At 45.2% G+C, this 26,533-nt stretch overlaps 1 protein-coding gene across 1 annotated transcript in view; it reads right to left on the reverse strand.

The window, feature by feature from the left end:
- The window catches only part of LOC308590421 (cytochrome P450 2G1-like), a 68,421-nt gene that overhangs the window by 36,107 nt on the left and 5,781 nt on the right, over positions 1 to 26,533 (reverse strand). Inside the window, exons 2-5 of the mRNA XM_081200462.1 lie at positions 17,362 to 17,546; positions 13,976 to 14,138; positions 11,903 to 12,052; positions 793 to 953 (exon numbers count right to left, since the gene is read on the reverse strand). Of these exons, the coding sequence (XP_081056588.1) occupies positions 793 to 953; positions 11,903 to 12,052; positions 13,976 to 14,138; positions 17,362 to 17,544 (657 nt within the window). The 5' untranslated portion in view covers positions 17,545 to 17,546. The remainder of the gene's footprint in view (positions 1 to 792; positions 954 to 11,902; positions 12,053 to 13,975; positions 14,139 to 17,361; positions 17,547 to 26,533) is intronic.

Genomic DNA, 26,533 nt, shown 5'->3' on the forward strand with positions numbered 1-26,533 from the left:
TTCTGTGCACTGCTCTGGTTCACCAGAAGCAGCTTAGTCATGCTGGCCACATGACCCAGAAGCTGTCTGCGGACAAACGCCGGATCCCTCGGCCTATAGAGCGCGCAACTCCAGAGTCGGTCACGACTGGACCTAATGGTCAGCGGTCCCTTTACCTTTACTAGATATGCGGGAGGCATACACTGAAGACACAAAGCTGTGAATGCTTTTCTAAGTGGTGACTGGTTATGGGGCAAGATTTTAGGTGCTCCCACATCATCAGCATCTAAATGCCAGCCTGTATTTCCTCCCATTTCACCTGGATTTGCCCTTTCCCGCAGAAAATATGCTAAATTAAAAGCAGAAATGGTTGTCTATGTCTGAATGACCTGTTTGCTAAGCTAGGCCTCCCACCTGGAAGCACCTTAGACAGGTGGAAACAGAACACTTGTCAAACTGGTGGCAATAACACTCCATGCATTAAAAAAAGCACGTCAGTGAACCTTGCTTTGGTTTGTCCTGCTGCCTCATTAAGGTTCCCGAAGTAGAAAAACAACAACGTCACCTGATCTTGCCTCTCCTCTCAGACCTGGAAGCCTACCAAAGAAAGTGACTCAACAAAATGTTGTGCGGAAGGGCCGAACTCGGTCGACCTGTGTGCTGTTCAAATCACAACTAAGTTAAAGATTCATCAGGCTGGATTTGCTGCCAGCCTCGGCCTTCAGTGACGAGAATGGGGGCGGTTCCTCTGGGATCTTCCTTGCAGGGCAACTTCTCAGCCCACCTTCCTCGCTCCTCAGCTAAAGTTCTCACCTGGCCCCAGGTGTTGCTCATCAGCACAAAATTCTCATTGATCTTGGCCAGCAACGAGAGGAAGTCTTTGTCTTCGTAGTCAAAGCGCCGGCCAAAAACGATGGAGCAGATGACATTGGAAACTGACCGGCTCAGGAAGAACGTGGGGTCAAAAGGGGAACCTGCAGGGAGAATGGGAGCCATGACATGAAAACCAGGATTCAACCAGGAGTCTTTTGCTAGTGATGAACTTTGCAAGTCTGGGCCTTAGTCAGCCTGCATAGTAGGCAAGCCAACAGCCCCTGACCTACCCCCCTTTCGGGAGCTGTTCACCTGTTCTGTGCACCTGGCACGAACCATGTTTGGGGTTGGGAGGTGAGGGAAGAGTGTAAATGAAATGGTAAGCAGTAGGAGGGAATTGAGCAGAGAACAGCAACTGGGAATAAGATGGTTGGAAGGCAGAGAGGTTGGAGGCTGGTTGGGATTCAGTGGGTGGGGTTTAGGGGATCGCTTGTTTTCATTGCATTCATTCCAGACTTCAGTTTGCTGTGAGTGTATTAGCAATGTTCGTCAACAAACCCTCTGGCCATTGAGAACCCTGGTTATTGCCCTTCAGTTCTGCAGATGGAAGTACATTAAATTTAATGCTTTCCTAAAATTTGGAATAGTCAGATTGATCAGATGATCAGCCTGCCTTCTGTTGGTAAAATAGAAGCTGCATTTATATAATTTTGCAACTCGATATCCCAGATGTGTTGGTGTATGTTTTCTTTGGCTTTTACATAACTCATGGCAAGAATGGCATTCGGTGAGAATCCTAGACTGAGTATTTTCTTATTTACTATCTTCTTCCACCTTGACTGAAATGTATCAGTCAGGGTCAAGGGAGCCAGTCCTTTAGGCATGGATAACAATTTTAACCAGATATTTAACTTATATAAGATCTGAGATGCAATAGAAATTTGTCCAGTCTCTAATTGTAAAACTACATTGGGCACACATATTAGAAGGCTGAGAACAGTTCACAGAAATTTTGTTCAGACAGGGTCTAGAGCCTCAAGCAGTTAAATGTACACACTTATGCTCCACATATCATTTGTGGCAATATATTAACATTAAACCTGGATTGCTGAGGGAACATGCTGCCTCCCTTGACTTAAAAAAGAGAAATGAATGAGTTATAACTCAGTTGTGCATTTGCAATCGCATTTGACACTTGAGTTTTCCAGGAACTGATAACTTGTAGAACTGCTCCCAAACACTTAGTATAAAATTTGACCTGTTCAAGTTTATGTCCGTCGATTTCCAAGCAATGTTTACACAGTTTTGGGTAAAGACTAAAACTTGATTTATCATAGCTATTTGCCAGTTGTTCTGTATTACCCTAGTAATCCAAAGCTCTTAACAGCTGTTTCAAACCTACACATGGCAATGGCTGAAGTACTACAGAAGATTAGGAGGGAAGTATCCCAGAAACACATCCAGCTGTTGTAGATCATTTTCCTAATCAAGCCAACACTTAAAAGTTTGTACCCCTCAGTTCAACCTGGGGTACTTTGTGGTCTTCTCCAGACTCCTTCACACTGCAGTTCCCAACCATGCTCTCCCAAAACTTTCCATTATTCTAGCTCTCTTAAAGTGTTTCAGTCACTTAGGTTTCAACTCCTGCTCTTCACATTTCCCACTTCAATTCTTTTCTACTACAGTGGTACCTCTGGTTACGTACTTAATTCGTTCCGGAGGTCCGTTCTTAACCTGAAACTGTTCTTAACCTGAAGCACCACTTCAGCTAATGGGGCCTCTCGCTGCTGCCGCACCGCTACTGCGCGATTTCTGTTGTCATCCTGAAGCAAAGTTCTTAACCTGAGGTACTATTTCTGGGTTAGCGGAGTGTGTAACCTGAAGCATATGTAACCTGAAGCGTATGTAACCTGAAGCATATGTAACCCGAGGTACCACTGTAATTACCTAGGCAACTTATATACAATTTTCATTCCTTCTTCCAACCTTGAAGCCAATCAGGAGCAGAATAATGTTGGCAGCTATGTTTCTATTTCCCCTTAACTGCAAGGTTTCTAAGACGAACTCTTCTGTGCAGTACCTCCTGAACAACTCCCTGCTTGTACTTTTAACTTCCCAGTGACCTTTTGACCCTCCTAGCTACAAGAACCTTTAAAATGAGAAAAAAAAAGCCAGCCATTTTACTGTAGGATGAAAGCAAATACATTTAATAATAAAAATAATAGTTTTGTTATTTATATCCCGATCTGGCTGGGTTTTCCCAGCTACTCTGGGTGGCTTACAACACATAAAAAATTGTAAAACATTAAACATTAAAAATTTCCCGATATAGGGTTGCTTTCAAATGCAACTCTCTCTTGAGTTTGTAGTTGATGCAAATGTTACTTTAAAGCACATGAGGGCACTGTTTGTCTAGTGACCTAGCCACCCTCTGCTTTTACTATATCCAAGCTAACTCCACCCCTAAAACATGAACCATTTTTGTTTGTTGTTCTCACCAGACAAGATGTCTGCTATTTCTCTCCTTCCATCTCCACTCATCCTATAAATAGTTCCTGCATGAATAAAGCCTCTGAACTCAATCCAATTCAAGCTGCTAGGTCTGCTAACATTTACTGGCCCAGTTTTCCAACCAAAAATTCAACACAAAATGGCTTTAAGTCCTATTTATTCTCAATCATGCTTTAAGCATGGACATGTACCTAGCCACTGCTACTTATGATATGCATAAATAATATAGCAGTTATACACTGTTTGATTGTAATAAAACCTCAAAGCAGTTTACTCACTCACACAGTGCTGTTGGCATGGTAAGACTATGATGCATCTCTATAGAACTGGTGGCATCCCAACATCCTACACAAAGTATCTCTCTGTGTAGACAACCCAGCCAGATGGGCAGGGTATAAATATTAAATTATTCTTATCATTACGATACGATAAGATATCTTTATTGTCATTGTCCCATACAGAACAATGAAATTGAAAATCTACATAAGACATTCAAAACCCCCTAAAAACCCTGATACCCCATTTTAAAATACAATATACCATAGAGACGCCTTATACTGTGTTTAGAACCAGAATTGCATTTGGGTAGAAACTGTTTCTCAGGCGGCTAGTCCTGGTCTTTATAACCCTGTACCTTCTTCCAGAAGGCAGAAGCTGAAAGAGATCCTTTCCGGGGTACGCACTATCCTGCGCTATCTCTGCAGCTTTCTTATGGCACCTGACAGCAAATTCAAATATCTTTAATACGGTCAATGACCAACAAGCAATTTATAAAATAAAATAAAATTGGCAATATAAGTACTATTATACTACAGTGGTGCCTCGCAAGATGAAATTAATTCATTCCGCAAGTTTTTTCTTCTTGCGAGTTTTTCGTCTTGCGAAGCACGGTTTCCCATAGGAATGCATTGAAAATCAATTAATGCGTTCCTAGGGAAACCACTTGCCAGGCTGGCGGTGCGGAGAAGGGCTTTTCTCCCCACCGCAAGCCTTCAGGACAGGTACGGGAACAGAGGGGAAGGGGGCGCAGCGCTTCTCCTCTGTTCCCGGGGCTTGCGGTGGGAGGAGGGTTTTTCCTCCCCACCGCCAACATTCAGAACAGCATTCTGAATGTTGGCGGTGGGAAGGAAAACCCTCCTCCCACCGCAAGTCTTCAGGACAGCCATCCGAAGGCTGGCGTGGGGAGAAGGGCTTTCCGCCCCACCGCCAGCCTTCGGAGCCTCCGTTGCTGTCATCATTGCTCGTCTTATTCTTGTTGCAATGTAACAGTACTTCGCCACAGGCCTGTTGATTTCGGGGTCTTTGTCAGCTAAGAGGTGTCTGATATAGGTGTCATCTGTACTACGAGGTATTTTCCTCAGAATCGGCTCGATCAGCTCTTTTCTTGAGTCTCGATATAATGGGAAATATAAGATGACATGCCCGATGGTTTCTATTTCGTTGCTGTTACAGGGACATAATCTTTGTTTGATCGGTATTTTGTTGTATCTTCCCTCTAGAAGAGCTGAAGGGAGAGCGTTAAAGCGGGCCCTGGTAAATGCCCATCGGTGTTTGGCATTATGTAGAACTTTAAGATAGTTTGCTAGATGGGGACTTTGGGAATCGAATAGGAGTTTATGAGTTATCGGAAGTTGACTAAAGTCATTTTGGGCTTCAATGTCCTTGAGTCTTTCTTTGATTATATTCTTGGCCCTTCCCCTTTCTATTTTTTTTTTTAAATGATATTTATTGAGACAAAAGAATTTTTTTAAAAAAAGAATACACAAAAAAGACAAAATTACAAAAATATATATGAAAAAAGCACAAAAATAAAACCATCCTTTTCAAATTCTCCAATTTCCATTACCTTCTTTCCATGACCTCCTCCTCCTCCCATCTCTTGTATCTTGATTAATAATTGTCACAGCAAATCCTTTTCAAAGTTCATAATATTCTGTCATTACTTTACCCTACTCTATTATCATCCTATCTTATAAAAATCCTTAATGCTTAAAACTTAAATCCATGATTCATAATATTTAATCATTACATTACCTTACTCTATTCTCGTTTTATCTTACGAAAATAATCTTAGAGTTTAAAACTTAAATCTTTTTTACCAACTTCTCATAACCATTACCTTTTTACCATATTCTTTAAACATTTTAACAAGAGCCAAGTACTTTCTTTTCAGCATTTTCACAACATTCATCAGACATTTCTAGTAATAGTAATACAAAAAAGGAAATACAATAGAATAAAAGCAATCCAATCTTCTTCCAGCATCCCCTCCCCCGGCCCTTCCCCTTTCTAAACTTAATAAATACTCTGGGGAGAGACCATATGTGGCCAATTTTCTGAGAGTGCCCTTCAACCAACTAGATTGGAATTTGTCAAGAAGCATCAGGGAAAGTAGTCCAACCGGCGAGTTGTTAAGTCTTAGCCAAGTGGATAAGGTTCTTATCCATACTTTGGTTTTAATGCTGTATAAGCCCGCTTCCAGTCGTAGGGCGGCGTTTGGGACGCATTTAGGTATTTGTAGGAGTGATCTAAGGAAACTTGATTGTATCTTTTCGTATGGGTCTAGATTGGAGAGGGAGACGAGTGGTGCGCCGTATAGTATTTGTGCTGTTGGTTTTGTAGCGAATAGTTTAATTGTGGCAGGAATAAAACTTCCTCCCATTGTACGATGGTATCTTAGAATTGCTGTTGTACTTTTTTGTGCTGTAGAGGAACTGTAATTTATGTGGGCAGCCTTCTTCCTTGATGCTTGGAATATAACTCCTAGGTATTTAAAGCATGTCACTTGTTCAATCTCCTGATTGTCTAATTTCCATCTATATATTTTTCTTTTGTTAGAGAAAACCATGATTTTTGTTTTTTGGTAGTTCACTACTAGTTTCTCTTCTCTACAATATTGTGATAAGCTGTTAAGAGCTCTTTTAAGGCCCTTCTGAGTCTGGGACAGTATAACCGCATCGTCTGCATAGAGTAGGATAGGCAGTTTTTTATCTGCTAATTTTGGGGCGTGTGTATCCGCTCCTTGTAGGTGGTCTGTTAGGGAGTTTATATAGATGTTGAACAAAAAGGGGGCCAAGATGCATCCTTGTTTAACTCCCTTTGTTGTTCTAATGGAATAAGAGAGTTGACCTTCTTGGCTACATCTTACACGAAGTCGTGTGTTGTTGTACAGTTTGGATATTAATAGCAGAAGACGTCGGTCTATGGATGATTTGTTGAGTTTGTCCCAAAGTCAGGGTCTTGAGATGGAGTCAAAGGCTGCTTTAAAATCTACAAATGCTGCAAATAGGTGGTGATTATGATGCAGCGTGTATTTCTCAGCTAGGTGCTGTAAGGTCAAGCAGTGATCCATTGTGGATCTCCCCTTTCTAAATCCCGCCTGTGCATCATCAAGGATCTTCGCTCTTTCTATCCATTCGCACAGTTTCTCGCTGAGGTGTTTAGCATATAATTTGCTTATTATATTCAGGAGGCTTATAGGTCTGTAGTTGGAGGGATCATCCCTCAGGCCTTTTTTGTAAATGGGAATAATGATGGAAGTCCCCCAGTCGTATGGAATCTGTGCAGTTCTATCTATATATGTGAACAGGGAGGCTAACAGGGGGGCCCACCAGATCGCGTTGGTTTCAAAAAGTTCCGCTGGTATACAGTCAATTCCGGGGGCTTTCCCGTTCTTTAGTTGGTCAATCAGCAGATGGGTCTCTGTTATTGAAACTGCTGGCCATGGCTGTATCTGGTCTTCCGGTATGTCTAATGCATAGGGCTCATCGCTAGATTCCTCGTAAAGATTATAAAAGTGTGTTTCCCAGGCTTTCATTGATATGCAGCAGGATAGTTGTGATAGACCTCTATCCGGTTGTACAGCAACGATTCTCCAGAATAATGATGGGTTACTGGAATTGGAGGCCTCTATCAGTTGCTGCCATAATAGCTTCATTGCGTACCTTTTCTTTTGTGTCAGGAGTTTTTTGTAACTTCTTTTGACTTCAAGCATCTTTTGTCTGTTATCCTCTGTTGGGTTATCCTTATGACAGATAAAGGAGTGGATCAATGATTTCCTAGAGGCTATGCACTTCTGATCGAACCACTCCCTGGAAGTTTTCCTATGGTAGGGAGACTTGGAATTCGGTTTTACAACAAACTCTTGAATTTTTTGTATAAGCATTTCATATGTTGTCATCATGCTTGGGGCGCTCTCCTCTGTTTCTAAGCACCCTTCCATGATTGCTTTTGAGAGACGGTAGCTCTCCTCAGATTTGTACCAGTTAGATATCCGCTCGCTCACTTGTCCATTCCATCTGATTTTCTTGAGGCCTGTTCCGGGTGTTAACTCTGGTTGATATCTGTGCTGTGGTTTGGGCAGATCAAAGGGTAGATCACACACGAGGGATAAAGGTAGGTGGTCACTTTCAGCTCTTGCTGTGATGGTGAATTTTGATATCCTAGGGATCAAATCCTGGGAAACAATGCAATAGTCTATCACTGACAATTTGTGTCCTGACCAATATGTATATTGACCGGGATAATCTCCTTGTATAGCCCCATTCAATAGGTGTAGGTTCTGTCTGTAGGCCATCTGTGCTAGATGTAGTCCTCCCATGTTGCATGTCTTATCGTAGGATGATCTTGTCATTAGGGGAGGGATAATTTCCGTTTCTGGAGGCCAATGATGAAAATGTGTGTATAAGGCGTTGTCGTTGGGGCCCACTCTTGCGTTTAAGTCACCAGCTAGCAATATCATGGCTGACGGGTGTTGTCTCCTCCATTGCACCACGTAGGCTTCCACTTCTTTCCATAGTTGTTCTACTTGTGTCTGCCGTCGGCATGTGGGTAAGTATAAGTTTATGCATAACAGTTACAGATAGGTAGCCGTGTTGGTCTGCCATAGTCAAAATAAAAAAATTCCTTCCAGTAGCACCTTAAAGACCAACTAAGTTAGTTCTTGGTATGAGCTTTCGTGGTTCTTGGTATGAGCTTTCGTGTGCATGCACACGAAAGCTCATACCAAGAACTAACTTAGTTGGTCTTTAAGGTGCTACTGGAAGGAATTTTTTTATTTATGCATAACAGTTTGACTTGTCCAAAATCTAATACTGCTGCTACAGACCATTCATCATTGGAGGGTAGTTGGGTAATATTAGCTTGTATCTGCGTTGAAAACAGTAAGGCTAAGCCTCCTTTGGATCTGCCCCCTCTTTGGCTAGGTGTTGCTCTTTTTGTACACGAGTGGTAATTATCCAAGTAGAACTCGTCTGTCGATCAGGTTTCCTGGATGAACAGGATGTCAAATTTAGTGAGGAAGTCCATTAGATTGGGGTCTTTACTTTTAGCTCCCCACCCTGCAGTGTTCCACGTACAGATGGCCAACTTATGTTTTTTGATTGGCAGACATCTCAAGGGACAATCTAACCTAGGTTTATGGCCAGTTTGAGATTTATCGTTCATTATGTCCCTTTTGGGGTGTATAATAGGACATTTTGGCACGGTGTGTACTTGGACATATTTTAATGTCCCGGAGGAGCGTCCTTCCCCCGTGTCCTTATTTCAGTCCTCCGTGTGAATGGTATCTAGGGTTCCTAGGTTGTCCACAAAGATTGAACCGTTCTTGCCTAGTGGAACCGCTATTTCTGCTTGATGTGTTATTGTTTTCTTTGTTATGGGTGGTTCCGTAGGTCCCAATTCCTCTGGTGATAGGAATAGCCGTAGTGCCCACTCACTGTTGGATAAAGGTTTTGTGGTATAAGTTGCATAGTTAAATTCCCTGGTGACAGGTGCGGCTAGGAGGGTAATAGATTTCCTTATAGATGCTAATCTTTCAATTAGTGCGTCCTGAGCTTTATGTATTTGTTCAATAGTTGCTATGAAGCGGTTTCCCTTCTCTATACTGGAGTTTTCGTAATTTCCTGATACGTGATTTGGGGATGGTGGTTTTGATCTTTTAGCCAGCTGGTTTGGGGCTTTATCTGCCTCTAGTTGAAGCATCTTACAGTTCTCGTCCATCGTAGACTTTGCCTGCCTTGTTTTTAGCTTATCAGTCTTGATTGTTTCGATGAGAGGAGTGGGAGTTCCGGACTCTTCGAATAGGCGAGTCACCTGCAATCCAACCCTTTGCAGCTTGTCCTTATTGTCTGAAACTAGTTTGGTTGTGTGCCAGTCTCTGAATGTTACCACAACTCTGTTTAGGTCCTTGTCTGATGGCAGAAATTTAACATTGATGATGTTTTCTGCTGGGACTAACCCTCTAACGGCTAATTCAGTTTTCTTGAGAATATAGATTCTCTGTTGTGCTGGGGAAAGGAGATCTTTGTGCATGTATACGGGTAAGATGATAAGTTTTTGTTTGTTTAGAATTAGGTTTCTGCGAGAGTATATTTTTTAGAAGGAGTTTCTTGCTTAGGGATCGAGTTTTCCCTTGGATTTCTCGCGGATCCATTCGGGAGCGCTACTTGTTCTGTTGTATTGTGAAGCCCAGGCTTATGGAGTTCCTCTGTTGAATTGGAGAGTCCAGCCTTATGGGGGTTATTATTTGAGCTTGGGCTTCGGCTTTTATCAAAGGGAGGCAGAACTGGGTTAGCTGGGCTCGTTGAATTTGAGTTCTCTAATAGCTTAAATAGTCTTGTGAGGTTCGTTTCCTTTGTTCGGGATGGGAGCTTTTTCTTCCTTCCCATTTTTACATTCTTGGGCTTCTTCTCTTTATTCCTGGGACACTTCCCCTTTAAGAGGGGTTTCTTAGGGTCGACTGAGTTTCCCTTTTGGTTTAGTTTGACCCTAGATGTTTTCCTTTTTTCCGCATCATGTTGGATTTTATTTTCCTTAATGCTGTTATCGTTTGGTGTACTAGAGAGAACTTTGGGTGTATGCAAGTTGTCTATTCTTCTAGTTATTTCAGTTAGGGCAGTTAGTAGGCCCAAGCATTCTGGGAGGAAGTCTTTGATGTGTCCCAGTTCTCTGCCTGTCTGCAACTTCTGTTCCTTTAACAGATCCTTATATAGCCCTGTTAGTATGTAAGGGAGGCATTCCAAGTCCAGATATTGGGCTCTTGTGTCCTCCAAGTCTTCATTCGTCACAGTGTGTAACCCCATCTTCTCCCCGGGTCTGGAACTTTGGGAGGGCTCGTTTGTCTTAATTACTGAGTTTTCCTCTTGTGGCCCTTGTTCTTGCTCCTGCTCCAGCCCCGACTGATTCACTAAAGTTTCATTTTCTATAGTGACTTGTTTTATTTCCGTTGCCAGATTGACTCCCACCCCTTCCTCATCTGTTTCCATGAGCTCCCCATACCTAGTGCGGTCTATGGACCATTCGTGGGGGTGACGTTTCTCAGCATTGCTTATTTTATCTGTTTTTGGTTTAAAGTAGTGTGAGATTTTCACCTGTCTTCCTCTTGCAGGGGGTTCAGCCGCTTTGGTGAGGGGGATTCCCAGCTCTTTATAGCTCTGTCTGGTGAACACCATTCCCTAAGTTGAAAGCTTCCTTTATTGGGAAGTTTATTGTAGAAATAAGGGTAGAGGTAAGATTGAACCCGCATCCAGGCTGTTGGATCAGGGAGCCTCCCTACCCTTTCCTCCTTAAGCCTTAGCTTGGGGCGGGAGGGTATTCGTGAGGAAATTCATGGAGGAATTCTTGGACTTATCTTATTGAAGTTAGGTTCAAAGGAGTTCAGCGGTTTCCTCAGCTTCTTTGGCTGTATTTCAAGCCGATCTGTCGTCCGGGAGCTCCAAGGTTATGAGTCAGTGTAGCCGTATCAATAAACAGTGCGGCGGTAGAACAATAAAGGTGGAACAATAAAGCAATAAAAGGATAAGCTAGTTAAAACAAGGTGACAAGACAGACCGCCGATAGTCCTTAAGGTCCTTGAGGTGTAGTTTTGAGGTCTTGAAGAGGCTAAAACTGATAAAACTAATAAAAACGCTTAATTGAAGCCGGAGGCTCTAATTAGGCTGCTACCTCCGTCGCCATCTTGACCTGACAGCATAGACTTGATCCAAGGTGGGAAGAGTGCGCCCAGTTATTCTCTCCACAGTCTTTACAACCCTGGGCAGCGTTGTTTTTCCCCTGAACGTGCAGCTCCCAAACCACACACAGAGACCATAAGTTAATACACTCTCCACAGTGCAATGGTAAAATGCCATCAACAGGTCCTTTGAGAGATTGTTTTTCTGGAGGATTCTCAGAAAATATAACCTCTGCTGTGCTCTCTTCATCAGGTCTTTGCTGTTTTCTCCCTAGTTAGGTCATCTCTCAACTCCATTCCCAGAAATCGAAACACCGAGACCTGTTCCACGTACTTCCCCTCAATAATGAGTGGCTGAATATTCAATTTACATTTCCTAAAGTCCACAATAATCTTTTTTGTTTTCTTTAAGTTAAGGAGTAAGTTGCTTTTCCTGCACCACTCCCCCAACTGATCAACTTCCTTCCTATACGCCGTCTCCCCCTCTCCGGCCGTGATTAAACCAACCACTGTTGTATCATCTGCATTATTACCTTGAGATGCCATTGGGAATTGAACCTGCGACCTACATGCCAAGCAGTTGCTCCAGCATGGAGCTGCGGCCTTCCCCCTATTTCACAGTACAAGAAAGGAGGAAAATATCCTGACCGTCAGTTTTTCTGAATTCCTCCAACAGGAACTGGGACTCTTCCTGGATCCGCTCTTCGATGGACCTTTTCCCCATTCCAAAATTCCTCAAGGTGCTGAGGGTGAACCGTCGAAGTTGCTTCCAGCGTTCCCCGTTGGCAAAAGCAATCCCTGAAAATGCAGAAAACAAACAAAGCCCAACCCCTTCAGCAGCCAATGGCAGCTAATGGGGGACTCTGCAGATTCCCATCCTTCCAGATGGGTTTCCCCTGCTGTCATTCTTCTGAATGACCCTGTTTGCACATTAATCCGCTCTCATGTTGGGTGGTTCATAGAGCCCCAGCAGAGATTTAAAATCATAAAACATGCAGCAAAGTAAAGCATGGAAATAAATAATAAATACATTTTTATTTATACCCCGCTGGTTCAAAAACCGGGCTCAGGGCGGCTAACAACAAATTTAAAACAATTGTAAAAGCAGCGTAAAATACAGTATAAAAACATGAATAACAATAAAATTCAAAGTTCAGAGATCAATTTAGGGGAAATCCATCTAATAAGCATTAGATAATCCCCAGGGCTAGCTGGCTGAATTAGTCCTACTTGGGCTAGCGAGGAGGCCAGGGGAGAATTAGCTGTGGGGTCTCAGAGCGGGTGAACTTCATAAAAAGGGGAGGGAAGAGAAGGGAAATAAAAGATCAGGCTGAATTCAAATTAAAGGCCAGGTGGAGTAGCTCTGTCTTACAGGCCTGATGGACGGAGGTTAAATCCTGAAATAAAGGCTGTTAGACCTTTAAAATATCCCCTTCTTCCAAAGCTCCCTGCTTCCTTTAGCTGAGAAGGAGACAACCTGGTTGATAAACTAAAAATGGTTTACTTACAGACTCTTCAAAAGTTGCCTCCAGAAAAGACAGAGGTAGTATCTTGGGTTTGGAAAAGTGGTAAATGTTTCTTAGTTATTTGTGTAGAAATGCAAAGGTGGCTTGTTAAAGCCATGCAGTCTAAGCATCCAGGTTAGACCTCCTTAGTGACAGGGTTCACATGGTGGAACAATAGAGAACAAAGGGTTTGGTAAACCTTCTCCCAAGGGGAGGGTGTGTGGCCTAGCTAAGCCAGGCATGGTAGCTTACTCTGTCGACTTAACCCCTCCATCCATTAATTAGAGTTAAACATGTTGGTTATATGAGGCTGGATATATCCTACAGCTGGGACTGGTGCTCCCAACATCCCCAGCCAGTTCAGCAAGGATGATGGGAATTGTAGTCCACCAATATCAGGGTGCCAAGGTTGAAGAAGACTGCTCTAGGCAACCAGGGTTGTTTGCAAGCGCTGAGATGTTGTCCAACACCAAGAGTTGTTGTGGTCAGAGCTCCATAGAGAGCTACATAAATAAGAAGGACTGCAAAAGCGGGTGAAGACGAAGACACCAGGCCGTTGAGATTCTAGAATAGCAAAACATGCTTCAGATGGGTTGCTTACTGGGAATGGCCCTGCAAATATACTAATATGGAAGACTAGTACAGACTTCTTGGGAGAAAAGCAATGACAAACCTAGACAGCATCTTAAAAAGCAGAGACATCACCTTGCCAACAAAGGTCCGTATAGTAAAAGCTATGGTTTTCCTAGTAGTGATGTATGGAAGTGAGAGCTGGACCATAAAGAAGGCTGATTGCCGAAGAATGGATGCTTTTGAATTCTGGTGCTGGAGGAGACTCTTGAGAGTCCTATGGACTGCAAGAAGATCGATCCATTCCTAAGGAAATCAGCCCTGAGTGCTCACTGGAAGGACAGATCCTGAAGCTGAGGCTCCAAGACTTTGGCCACCTCATGAGAAGAGAAGACTCCCTGGAAAAGACCCTGATGTTGGGAAAGATGGAGGGCACAAGGAGAAGGGGGTGACAGAGGTTGGACAGTGTTCTCGAAGCTACCAGCATGAGTTTGACCAAACTGCGGGAGGCTGTGGAAGACAGGAGTGCCTGGCGTGCTCTGGTCCAGGGGGTCACGAAGAGTCAAACATGACTAAACAACAACAACAAGTACAGACTTATTTCTGCTGTGGCTCCATGTAACTGACTGATCCCTTTGGAACTCACCGAAACCCTGAACGAAGTCGTCCACTGTGGCCAAGTACCCTCTACTACTGAACTCTTCGGCATGGTCAACCAGGGCTTCCTTGATGGCCTTGTATCCATACAAGACGACCACCCGTCTGGGTCCCAAGTGAACTGTGAACACTGGTCCATACTGGTCTCTTAGCTGAAATGGGAACCGGGCAGGGCCATTAGTGATCTTCCCTGAGACATATTGTATTGGCTTTAAGTTATTTTGCATTGTCTTGAGCCAAGATAAAAAGCCTAACAAATTCCATAAGAATATGCAGAAATGGCGAAACTTACCGGAAGAATAAGAAATGAAGATAACACACTGGAAATGGTTTGTTGAATATTTACAGATAAATTGCAAACAGATAAAGACATTGGCAGGATTATTGTAATAACCTGCAGTTTCATAAGAGAGCATATTTAAAGTAGATAATTAAATGAGTAAATTGAATGAATTTGGATACACAGAAGATATTAAAAAAATAATTTAAGAAACCGCAGAAGGGGGGGGGAAGTCAAACTTGGAAATGTTAAATTGATTATAAAATTAATGAAATGTATAAACTTGAAAAGTATAAATAAAAACTAACAAATTTAATAAGTAACAAGTAATATCCCTGCTACTTGTTACTTTAATAAGTAACAAGTAATATCCCTGCTACGGAACATGGGTGGCGCTGTGGGCTAAACCACAAAGTCTATGGCTTGCCGATCAGAAGGTCGGCGGTTCGAATCCCTGCGACGGGGTGAGCTCCTGTTGCTCGGTCCTTGCTCCTGCCAACCTAGCAGTTCGAAAGCATGTCAAAGTGCAAGTAGATAGATAGGTACTGCTCCGGCGGGAAGGTAAACAGCGTTTCCGTGCGCTGCTCTGGTTCGCCAGAAGCGGCTTAGTCATGCTGGTCACATGACCCGGAAGCTGTACACCAGCTCCCTCGGCCAATAAAGCGAGATGGCCTCCCCTTTGCCTCCTGCATGCCCTCCAGCTATGCCCCATCAACCATATGGCTGGCGGGCATGCAGCTTCCTTCCCAATCCTCTGCGGGTGGAGAACGATCCCTGCAGAGGCTTGGGAAAAGGTCAACAACTCTGGGGAACAGTGGGTGGAGGGCCGAAGGGATCTTTGCACCACAGCACCGTACATGCTTAAGACGGCCCTGACTACAACTCCCACCAGCCCCAACTGTCGTGGCTGCATAATGCTAGGGATGATGGGACAACTGCTGTGCTGGCTGAGCTGATGGGAAGTGCCCCACACTGCTACATCTCGGCGCCATCTAGGTTTCCTACTTGACTATCAGTTGCTGCTCTTCGAGGCCTTAAATGGAGGACGGTCCCACTGCTGCTCCCTGTTGGCATGCAAAGCACCCGATCTGCCATGGAGCAAGGCGCCAACCTGGTGCCCAACCCAGACTGGCTGCATTCACGGCGCTGGAACCTGAACCAACCAGGGCGCCTTGGTATCGGTTTTGGTGCTATTGCGTTACCTCCCCAAACGCCGCAGATCATGATGCAAGGGCCCCGGCGCAGCTCCAGCGTTGGAGTCACGGTGGTAAATCCCCCTTTGTGTTTGTTCTCGCCACAAGGCTCCTCTTCTGCCCCCAGAAAGAGCTCCACCCGCCCTGCCACCCTGACAAGCCTTGGCACATTTTCTCCGAGAGGGTAACCCGATACCCTTTCAAAGGGCTGCACCTCTTGGGAACAGGCGGTGGCTGGGAAATTTAATACCCACCACCTCTGCAAACTCCATGGGCACACAGGCTTATCTCGCTGTAGCCAGAGGTGGGTATTAATCCCAGTTTATTAATGCACATCTGTGGCCCACTTTCGGTTAATTAAAAGAGACTGGAATTTGCTGCTGGTTGCATCTGCTCGTTTGCTTTCCTCCTGCAAACGATAAGCCAGACTTGTGCCTGGAAATGGCCTTCAATCTAAAGCAGATACAGTGGTACCTCAGGTTAAGTACTTAATTTGTTCCGGAGGTCCGTTCTTAACCTGAAACTGTTCTTAACCTGAAGCACCACTTTAGCTAATGGGGCCTCCTGCTGCCGCCGCGCCGCTGAAGCACGATTTCTGTTCTCATCCTGAAGCAAAGTTCTTAACCTGAAGCACTATTTCTGGGTTAGCGGAGTCTGTGACCTGAAGCGTATGTAACCTGAAGCATATGTAACCCAAGGTACCACTGTAATTACCTAGGCAACTTATATACAATTTTCATTCCTTCTTCCAACCTTGAAGCCGATCAGGAGCAGAATAATGTTGGAGTCTGTAACCTGAAGCGTTTTTAACCTGAAGCGTATTTAACCTGAAGCGTATGTAACCCGAGGTACCACTGTAGAAAGATATGCAAGAAAGGAAATGAAGCCTGTGAGGGAGAGGTATAGAAATTTAGAGGTGAAAACAAAGCAAAGATGATAGATTGCAAAATATAAAAGTATAAAATGGGATAGGCCTATGAATTTGCTCAGGGTCAGAGATCCAGCAAAGTCAGCAAAAAAGGAGAGAGACCGACAATGGAAAGTGCAGTTTTATATGTTAGGCAGACAAGAACTCAGAGCAGAGCCTAACAAAAGCAGGAAATAAGAGAAGGAGAATTGAATGAGAGTAGGGTTGTTTTTTGGTCACCTTGTCCTCCCGCTTTAATTTTCTTTCTTTTTTAATTACAAGGTTCTAGCCCTCAAGGTTCTCATCTTGGCACTTGTCTTCAGGCAGGAGAGCCTCAACGGAAAGGGGCAATGGTAGATCGCTTGGTCCTCACGCATAGTAATAATTATAATTTTATAATTATAATTATAATTATAAAATTATAATTATAAAATTATAATTATAAAATTATAATTATAATTATAATTATATTTTACCCTCCCCAGCTGAAGCCATTCTCAGAGCGGCTAACAACAATAAAAGTAACAAAGCATTCTAAAATCAATTCAAAATCAAATTCATGGCAACCATTGGGCTAGACTTCTGTGAGGATTACCAAAGGAGGGGGTCAGACTGTGCCTTGGCCAAAGGCCTGGTGGCGCACCTCTGTCTTGCAGGCCCTGCGGAAAGATGTCAAGTCCCGCAGGGCCCTAGTCTCTTGTGACAGAGCGTTCCACCAGATCGGGGCCACGGCTGAAAAAGCCCTGGCTCTGGTCGAGGCCAGCCTAACCTCCCTGTGGCCCGGGACCTCCAAGATGTTTTTGTTTGAAGACCGTAAGGTCCTCCAGGAGAGGCCCTGGGTGCATGGCTACTCAAAGGCTGAAGTCATACAGGTGATGATGACAAAGATATCTCTTCCCCTGAGGCTCTGGAGAGCTGGGGCTGCTAGCCAGAGTGGACAAGACTGGACGAAAAGTCTGACCTCGGCAAAGACGGGTGCCGTCGCCACGGCTTACCTTCTTGAACGACGTGAGCATGTCATGTGTCTTCAGATCCAGCAAGTTGCCCAGGATTGGGAGGGGTGTAGGCCCCGGGGGCAGCTGCCTTCTCTGAGCCATTTGGCTCCATGCTGAGAGGAGGACCAAGACCGAAAGGCAAACTACCAGCAAGGCCAAGAGGCTTTCTGCCAGCTCCAACATGCCTGAAGCAAATGGAGAGGGAGGTTTATCTGGGGACTTAGGGAACTAACAGAGCCACACCTGCCCTCGCACGGTGGGGCTGATGAAAGCAAACAGAAATCGGTGTGACTGGTGCAAATCTTGGAAATCTTCACCTTTATAGCAGAACCTGTAACCTTGGTAAACATAATTTGTACCCAGCCCAGCCCTGAAAATGCTGTCTATGGCTGTATGCCCTTTGCTCCCAACCCCCAGAATGTAAATTGCTTTTGGTGCATGAGATGGCAGTTTCTTCATGGCGAGTTCCTGCACCTATTTTTTTTTTTGGTTCTTTTAAGTATTGCTTAAAAGCAACAGCTGCAAGAGGAGCAGCTGTTGCAGCAGAAACAACCATTTTGTGGAACCTCGGAGACCAAGGCCACCATAGACCGGTTCTGAGAGATCTGCATTGGCTCCCAGTACGTTTCCGAGCACAATTCAAAGCGTTGGTGCTGACCTTTAAAGCCGTAAACGGCCTCAGTCCTGTATACCTGAAGGAGTGTCTCCACCCCCATCGTTCAGCCCGGACACTGAGGTCCAGCGCCGAGGGCCTTCTGGCGGTTCCCTCATTGCGAGAAGTGAGGTTACAGGGAACCAGGCACAGGGTCTTCTCGGTGGTGGCACCTGCCCTGTGGAACACCCTACCTTCAGATGTGAAGGAAATAAGCAGCTATCCTATCTTTAAAAGACATCTGAAGGCAGCCCTGGTCAGGGAAGTTTTTAATATTTAACGCTGTACTGTTTTTAACACTTGATTGGGAGCCGCCCAGAGTGGCTGGGGAAACTCAGCCAGATGGGCGGGGTATAAATAAATTATTATTATTATTATTATTATTATTATTATTATTATTATTATTATTATTATTACATATGAAAGTTTTTAAGCTAAGCATCAAAGCAGCCTCCCCCAAGCTAGTGACCACTGGATGTTTGGGACTGCCACTCCCCTCAGAGTCAGCCAGCGCGGTCATATGCTGCTGGGGCTTATGGGAATTGTAATCCAGGAAGTCAGGGGGCGCTAGGTTGGCCGGGGGAGGGAGGTGCCTTAAAAGTTTAAGGTGCCAAAAGCACATCTCTTCTATCAGTCCTTAAAGTAGGACTTCAAAATGCAGCTTGTGGATGGGAAATGGAAGGAGGGGTTTAGAAGAACCAAAAGTTTCTTTTTCCATCCAGCAACTCTAAGAAGAAGAAGAAGAGTTTGGATTTGATATCCTGCCTTTCACTCCCTTTAAGGAGTCTCAAAGCGGCTAACATTCTCCTTTCCCTTCCTCCCCCACAACAAACACTCTGTGAGGTGAGTGAGGCTGAGAGACTTCAGAGAAGTGTGACTGGCCCAAGGTCACCCAGCAGCTGCAGGTGGAGGAGCGGAGACGCGAACCCGGTTCCCCAGATTACGAGACTACCGCTCTTAACCACTACACCACACTGGCTCTCTATCCAACTCTATTCAACTCTATTCAACTCTATCCAGTCAATTGCCTTTACTTTTTAAATCCAGGTTATGGCAGGTGGGGGGTGGGGGGTGGGGGGTGGGGAGAGCAGCTTGCCTCCTGCTCAGGGCTCTGATACCAGCCTCCAAGCAAATTTTTATGTCCCTCCTCCTAGACATCATTGAATTTGACAGTAGCAGCAGCAAAACAAAACGAACTGGAGGGACAAACCAATAGTTGAACGAGCAAAAGAAACGCTGGTAGAATTCTTTGAAATTAATAAAATACAAGGATATGATATAAATGTAATTTGGGACACAAGCAAGGCCTACATGAGCGGTTTTGGGATATAACAAATGGTTCGGATAAAGAAGAAAAAGGAAAATAACATACAAGAAATAATAAGACAGGTAAGAGTCAATGAAAAAGAACTGATTAAAAATCTGAAAAATGAAAGGATAAATCAAAATATAAAGACCCTACAATCACACATTTCCAATTTATTAAACAAAGAAGTAGAAAACAAAATTAAATGGATGAAACAAAGATATTTTGAATCAGCCAACAAGCCCAGCAGGATGTTAGCTTGGTTTATAAAGAAAAAACAAACAGAGAGAATTATAAATAAAATAATAGATCAAGGGGAAGAAATAGTTGACCCCAGAAAAATCAAAGAAATTTTTATAAATTATTACAAAAAGTTATATAAAAGGAACATAAAGATGAAAATAAAATAAGAGTATTTGCTACAAAATAAATTACTGGCAATTGTAGAAGAAGAATATAGACATCTAAATTCTAACATAGAAACAAGAAATTGTACAAGTTATTTTTGTATGGGTGATGATTTAAATTGTCTTAAGTGTTTCTTATAGTTATTTTTTATTATCTTTATGTTCTTAATTTTTGCTTTTGCTCTGTTTTTGCTTAGTTTTCATCTTTCTTTTTTTTCTTTCCCCCCTTTTCTTTAGTTGATATGTTTGTATGTTTTGCTTTGTTTGTATTTGCATATTAATTCAATTAAAAAATTCACTGAACAAAACAAAACAAAATGAACTTTCAAATCACCAGAGGGATCATTTAGTGAACATGAGGTGGCCACAGCCTCCCTCCTTAGCTGATCCACACATTCGTGTTGTGTGTGTGTTTGTGTGTGTGTGTTTGGTGATGCTGGAGGAGACTCTTGAGAGTCCCATGGACTGCAAGAAGATCAAACCTCTCCATTCTGAAGGAAATCAGCCCTGAGTGCTCACTGGAAGGACAGATCCTGAAGCTGAGGCTCCAAGACTTTGGCCACCTCATAAGAAGAGAAGACTCCCTGGAAAAGACCCTGATGTTGGGAAAGATGGAGGGCACAAGGAGAAGGGGACAACAGAGGACAAGATGGTGGGACAGTGTTCTCGAAGCTACCAGCATGAGTTTGACCGAAGTGCGGGAGGCAGGGGAAGACAGGAGTGCCTGGCGTGCTCTGGTCCAGGGGGTCATGAAGAGGCGGACACCACTAAACGACTAAACAACAACAACATGCTCACAGCTGATGTGCGGCCCCCAGAGGGTGTATGCGGCCCTCTCAGACAAAGAAAAGAGAAAAGAAAAAAGTTGGCTCTGTTCTACAGGCCTGTTGGCTCTTCCTGACCAGACTTGCTGATAAGAAGGATAATCTCAAAAGAGGGAAGTGGACCGGGGAGAGGATAAAAACAAGGCAGGTTTATCCAGCCTTGGGTGGAACTGGAGTAGAGAACTGTACAAACAAACCCTCCCTTTGTGGCATTTGACACGCTAAGGGCACTCCTGGGTTGCCAGGAGGTGTGAGAGACACTGAAACGAGAACTGTGAGAAAAGAGCTGGCAAAAGAGGCTAAAGGCTGCTGATTGACAGACCCAAAGCCCAGGTGGATTTCCCTACCTATTTTGCAAACATTTCCCATTTTACCACGCCAGACTTGGAGTGTGAAATTTCTGCAAGTGAAGCTTTGTGATTCAAAGACCCGCCACCCGCTTGGGGATAAGAAAACACGTGGACACAGTATGTTAGGTTAATGGGCTCAAAAAAGGCCATTGATTACAGCATGTGAGAGGTATTAGCTTAGGCATTGGATACAACAAGAGAGCGTGACTCCACCCCCTTAGGGAGGGGTGAGTCTAACAAGGGTTAACCACCAGTGGGAGGAGCCTGTTGGTGCAAATACAACTGGAAGCTCCCCCTGATGTCACCAGGGTCATGCCATGGCCCTAGCCACCAGCAAGGGCGTTGGACAGGATCCATGACCGCCAGATTCCTTTACCGGAATACCCATTAAGCAGAGGGGTAGGCGATGGCCACACCCTGCCCTCCAATGTTGTTGTTGTTTAGTCATTTAGTTGTGTCCGACTCTTCGTGACCCCATGGACCAGAGCATGCCAAGCACTCCTGTCTTCCACTGCCTCCCGCAGTTTGGTCAAACTCATGCTGGTAGCTTCGAGAACACTGTCCAGCCATCTCGTCCTCCGTCGTCCCCTTCTCCTTGTGCCCTCCATCTTTCCCAACATCAGGGTCTTTTCCAGGGAGTCTTCTCTTCTCATGAGGTGGCCAAAGTCTTGGAGCCTCAGCTTCAGGATCTGTCCTTCTAGTGAGCACTCAGGGCTGATTTCCTTCAGAATGGAGAGGTTTGATCTTCTTGTTGTCCATGGGACTCACAAGAGTCTCCTCCAGCACCACAATTCAAAAGCATCCATTTTTCAGCGATCAGCCTTCTTTATGGTCCAGCTCTCACTTCCATACATCACTACTGGGAAAACCAGAGCTTTAACTGTACGGACCTTTGTTGGCAAGGTGATGTCTCTGCTTTTTAAGATGCTGCCCTCCAATACACAAACATATTCCAATGCCTAACCGCCAATACCTAAAAGTTGAGACGATTTGCTACGAGATAGGCGAAAAACTAAGTGGCCGGTGCCAATTTGCCAGTTGGATAAAAATTCCTACCAGGCCCCTTGGACAACCAAGGCGACCAACACAGGTCCATAGCAATGTCAAGAACCAAGCAATGAACTAAAGGGAGGGTGGGTGATCCAACGAAAACCAGCAGCGGAATGAAAGGGAAGAGCTGCCGCGGCCACATGTGAGAGGCAAAACCCCGCCCCTAAGTCTCCACCTGATTGGTTGGCTACCTGGGGGCGTGGCACACAGCCAGGCCAGCTGGGCAGGGGCTGGAACACCCCCTGCCAATGAGGGAAATGGCTCCTGCTCACAACTCCTCCCAGGCTTTATCTCAAAATTCAAGACTTGGCTGCTCTTGATGTTTGGCGCTTATCGCGATTTTGGCACAAATCAAAGAAGCGTCTTTGGGGCATCACAGGATGTCATTTTTATTGCACACCCATCATGGTTTGTGCTCTTGGTGTTATTAGGGTGGCTAATGAACAGGGCCACTTTCAATCCTGTTTGTGCCTGCAATAATAATAATAATAATTTATTATTTATACCCCGCCCATCTGGCTGAGTTTCCCCAGCCACTCTGGGCGGCTCCCAATGAAGTATTAAAAACATTACAGCGTTAAATGTTAAAAACTTCCCTAAACAGGGCTGCCTTCAGGTGTCTTTTAAAGATAGGATAGCTACTTATTTCCTTCACATCTGATGGGAGGGCGTTCCACAGGGAGGGCGCCACTACTGAGAAGGCCCTCTGCCTGGTTCCCTGTAACCTCACTTCTCGCAATGAGGGAACCGCCAGAAGGCCCTCGGAGCTGGATCTCAGTGTCCGGGCTGAATGATGGGGGTGGAGACGCTCCTTCAGGTATACAGGACCGAGGTTGTATATATGCAAAGGGCTGGCCAGCTGGCAAAGCTCAGCCTTTAGAGCATGAGACTTTCAATGTTTGGGTCAGGGGTTCAAATCCCACGCTGGGCAAAAGATTCCTGCCTTGGAGGAGCTTGGACTTAGATGACCCTCGTGGTCCCTTCCACCTCTACGATTCTACATTTTTGCTTCATTTCCAATCAGTGCAGACCCCAGCTGGAATCCCCCTGCCCCTTTCTAGCCCCACTTTTCAAGTAGGAAATGGAGGCTAAGAGTGAGCTGCTTCAGGTCCCCTCCATTTTGTGCCGGCTGGCCAGATCAGCTCAAATCTGAACTTAATTCACTTATCACAACTGATTAACATTCAGAGGTTTTATGCAATCCATCTGCTTGCTAGAAAGGGCTAAAGGTAAACAGAGTGTGCCATGAAAGGTAAGCAGGGCAAAGGAGAAGAGACTCAGATCACGGCAGCTTGAGAGCAAATAACCAGCTGGAGAACAGCAAGACAAATGGGATCAATTTTACACAGAAAGTCCAGAACTTCTGGGGATTATCAGAAGAGTCTGCATTCCACCACCACCCCAGCCCATTTATATCCCACCCTACACTTGCAAATTTTGGGGTGGTTAACTGTAAAATCCCACAAAACCAAAAAATTGTTGTTGTTGTTTAGTCGTTTAGTCGTGTCCGCCTCTTCGTGATCCTCTGGACCAGAGCACGCCAGGCACTCCTGTCTTCCACTGCCTCCCGCAGTTGGGTCAAACTCATGCTGGTAGCTTTGAGAACACTGTCCCACCATCTCGTCCTCTGTCGCCCCCTTCTCCTTGTGCCCTCCATCTTTCCCAACATCAGGGTCTTTTCCAGGGAGTCTTCTCTTCTCAGGAGGTGGCCAAAGTATTGGAGCCTCAGCTTCAGGATCTGTCCTTCCAGGGAGCACTCAGGGCTGGTTTCCTTAAGAATGGACAGGTTTGATCTTCTTGCAGTCCATGGGACTCTTTAATAATGCATTAAATTTGCAACAGAAAGAACTCCTTGGATAGTATCCAATGACAGTGGCAGGAGCTGCCTAATGGTCAGAATCAACAGCCAGGTTTTAACGCGGCATCTGAAAGCCAGCAGTGTAAGTGCTAACTAGACTTCCAGCGGGAGAGAGACTCAATGTAGTGGGGAGCCATCATGGAAAAGGCCCATCCCAAAGTCCTGGCCAAATGCCCTGTTGCTGGTGGCAGGTGCAAAGGAGCAGGTATTTCCATCCCAAGTCATTCAGACCTTTGTACACCATCTGTGGAACCTTGAATTCACCTCAAAGATGTTAGGGCGGTCTAGAGCAGGCATGGCCAAACTTGGCCTTCCGGCTGTTTTGGGACTCCAGTGACCACTGGGGATGATGGAAGTTGTAGTCCCAAAACAGCTGGCAGGCCAAGTTTGGACATGCCTGGTCTAGAGGAACATACGAACACAGGAAGCAACCTTGCATTGAGTCATAAAATTGAAGAATTGGAAGGGGTCCCGGGGGTCATCTTGTCCAACCCCCAGCAATGTGAGAATCTCAACTAAAGCATCCTGGACAGGTGGACATCCAACCTCCGTTTAGAAGGGAAGCTCTCCAAGCTGTGCTCTCCAAGGAAGGAGAGTCCACAACCTCCCAAGGGAGTCCATTACGCTGTCAAATAGCTCTTACTGTCAGAAAGTTCTTCCTGATATTTAGTCACAATCTCCTTTCTTGTAACCTGAAGCCATTGTTTCGAGTCCTACGCTCCAGAACAGCAGAAACAAGCTTTCGTCACCTTCCATGTGACAGCCTTTGAGAGATTTGAAAGTTGCTATCATATAATAATAACAATAGTGATTTATTATTTGTACCCCACCCATCTTGCTGGGTCTCCCCAGCCACTCTGGGTGGCTTCCAACAAAGATTAAAAATACATTAAAATGTCACACATAAAAAACTTCCCTGAACAGGGCTGCCTTCAGATGTCTTCTGAATGTCAGGTAGTTGTTTATCTCTTTGACATCTGCTGGAAGGGCGTTCCACAGAGCGGGCACCACTACCGAGAAGGCCCTCTGCCTGGTTCCCTGTAGCTTTGCTTCTCGCAGTGAGGGAACCACCAGAAGGCCCTCGGCGCTGGACCTCAGTGTCTGGGCAGAACAATGGGGGTGGAGACGCTCCTTCAGGTATACTGGACTGAGGCCATTTAGGGCTTTAAAGTTCAACACCAACACTTTGAATTGTGCTCGGAAACATACTGGGAGCCAATGTAGGTCTTTCAAGACCGGTGTTATGTGGTCTCAGCTCTGCCTCTTTTCCAGGTGAAACACAGACAGCTTGCGCTGGTCTGAGTCCGGTCCTGGGTCGAGGGTCTGGAGGCTGTCCGTCAAGGGCGAAGTGGGGTCCAAGGCAAGGAGCCAGGCGTGGTCAGGAACTCCGGAAGAGCAGGTCAGGGTGCTGACAGGAACAGGTTACCAGCGATGTTGCTCCTGCAACCTGGGACTGGGCTGACTGGCCTTTATCTCCTCTAAGGCCTAGGGCGGTCCCGGCCCACAGGTGACTCGCCTCTCCTGGCCTTAAGGCAAGCACTCCTCCTGAGAGAACCCAGTTCCCTCCGCCTCTCTGCCCTGAGCCTCTGCAGCTCCGGAGAGGCTGGAGGGTTACTGGACCCAGAGGCAACCTCACCTTCCCCTGACACGGCTGGGAGAGGAGCACCTGCAGGCAATGGGTCCTCAATCACCTCCGAAGCCAGAGTGGATTCATCTGGTGTCTACTCCTGAGGCGCGGGCCCTTCAGAGTCAAGCCCCTGCCCCAGCTCAGCCGGCCCTGGAGGTGGGGACTCCTGTGCAGCCTGGGATTCCTCCAGTTCAGCCTCTGAATCAGATTCCCAGGCCATCCCACAGCTCCTTCAACCGTTCCTCATGAGGCTTGGTTTCTAGACCCTTGATCATCTTGGTTGCCCTCTTCTGCACACCTTCCAGCTTGTTAACATCCTTCCTAAATTGTGGTGCCCAGAATTGTACACAGGGGAAGTTCAGTGGAAAGGTCTTTTGTCCGACCAACCTGTCCTGGATGGAACTGTTCTTCTGTTCTTTCTCTCATCCTCTTCAATATCATTAATCACCTTCTGTCCAACTGTCTCAAGGTGATGGAGAATAAACACTGCATAAAGCGTTTAGAAAAACAAAACAGGAAGGTTTTAAAAACACAGAAAACTGCAGAGCAGTGCTATTTTTCTAGGTAAAGAGGTGCCAGAACTCACCCTGAACGCCTCCCTTGTTCTCTTATAATGGTGCCCACCTGAGGGTACTGGAACTGAATTCTGGCTGAAAAAAATCCCTGTGTTGAAATGAATACACAATAGACACCCTTGGCAAAGGCCCATTTATCCAGCTGGGAAAGTCTGCCAGAATAAAAACAACTTCAGTTTATGAAAGTGCGGATAGTGTACTCCTGTTGTATCCTGAGAGAGATGCTGTTCGACAGAACAGGAGCAGCCACACTAATAACCATGCACGTAAAAGGATCGAGTCCAGAACTGGGGGTACTGCTAGATACCTCCTAGCAGTAGGGTATCTTCTCCTAGGTGATGCTGCCTTCCTTGGACAGAGACAGCCAGGCCACAGCAATTCACACCTCGGTAGCCTTTGAGATGGACTACTGCAATCAGTTGCTGTACACGGGGCTGCCTTTGAAGACTTCTCAAGAATAGTACAGCATGCAGCTGGGACCATCTATAGGGAAATCTGTTCCTCAGAGAGCCACGTGGCCCTC

The sequence above is a fragment of the Podarcis bocagei genome (genome assembly GCF_964188305.1).
Source record: "Podarcis bocagei genome assembly, chromosome: 7".
NCBI lineage: Eukaryota > Metazoa > Chordata > Lepidosauria > Squamata > Lacertidae > Podarcis > Podarcis bocagei.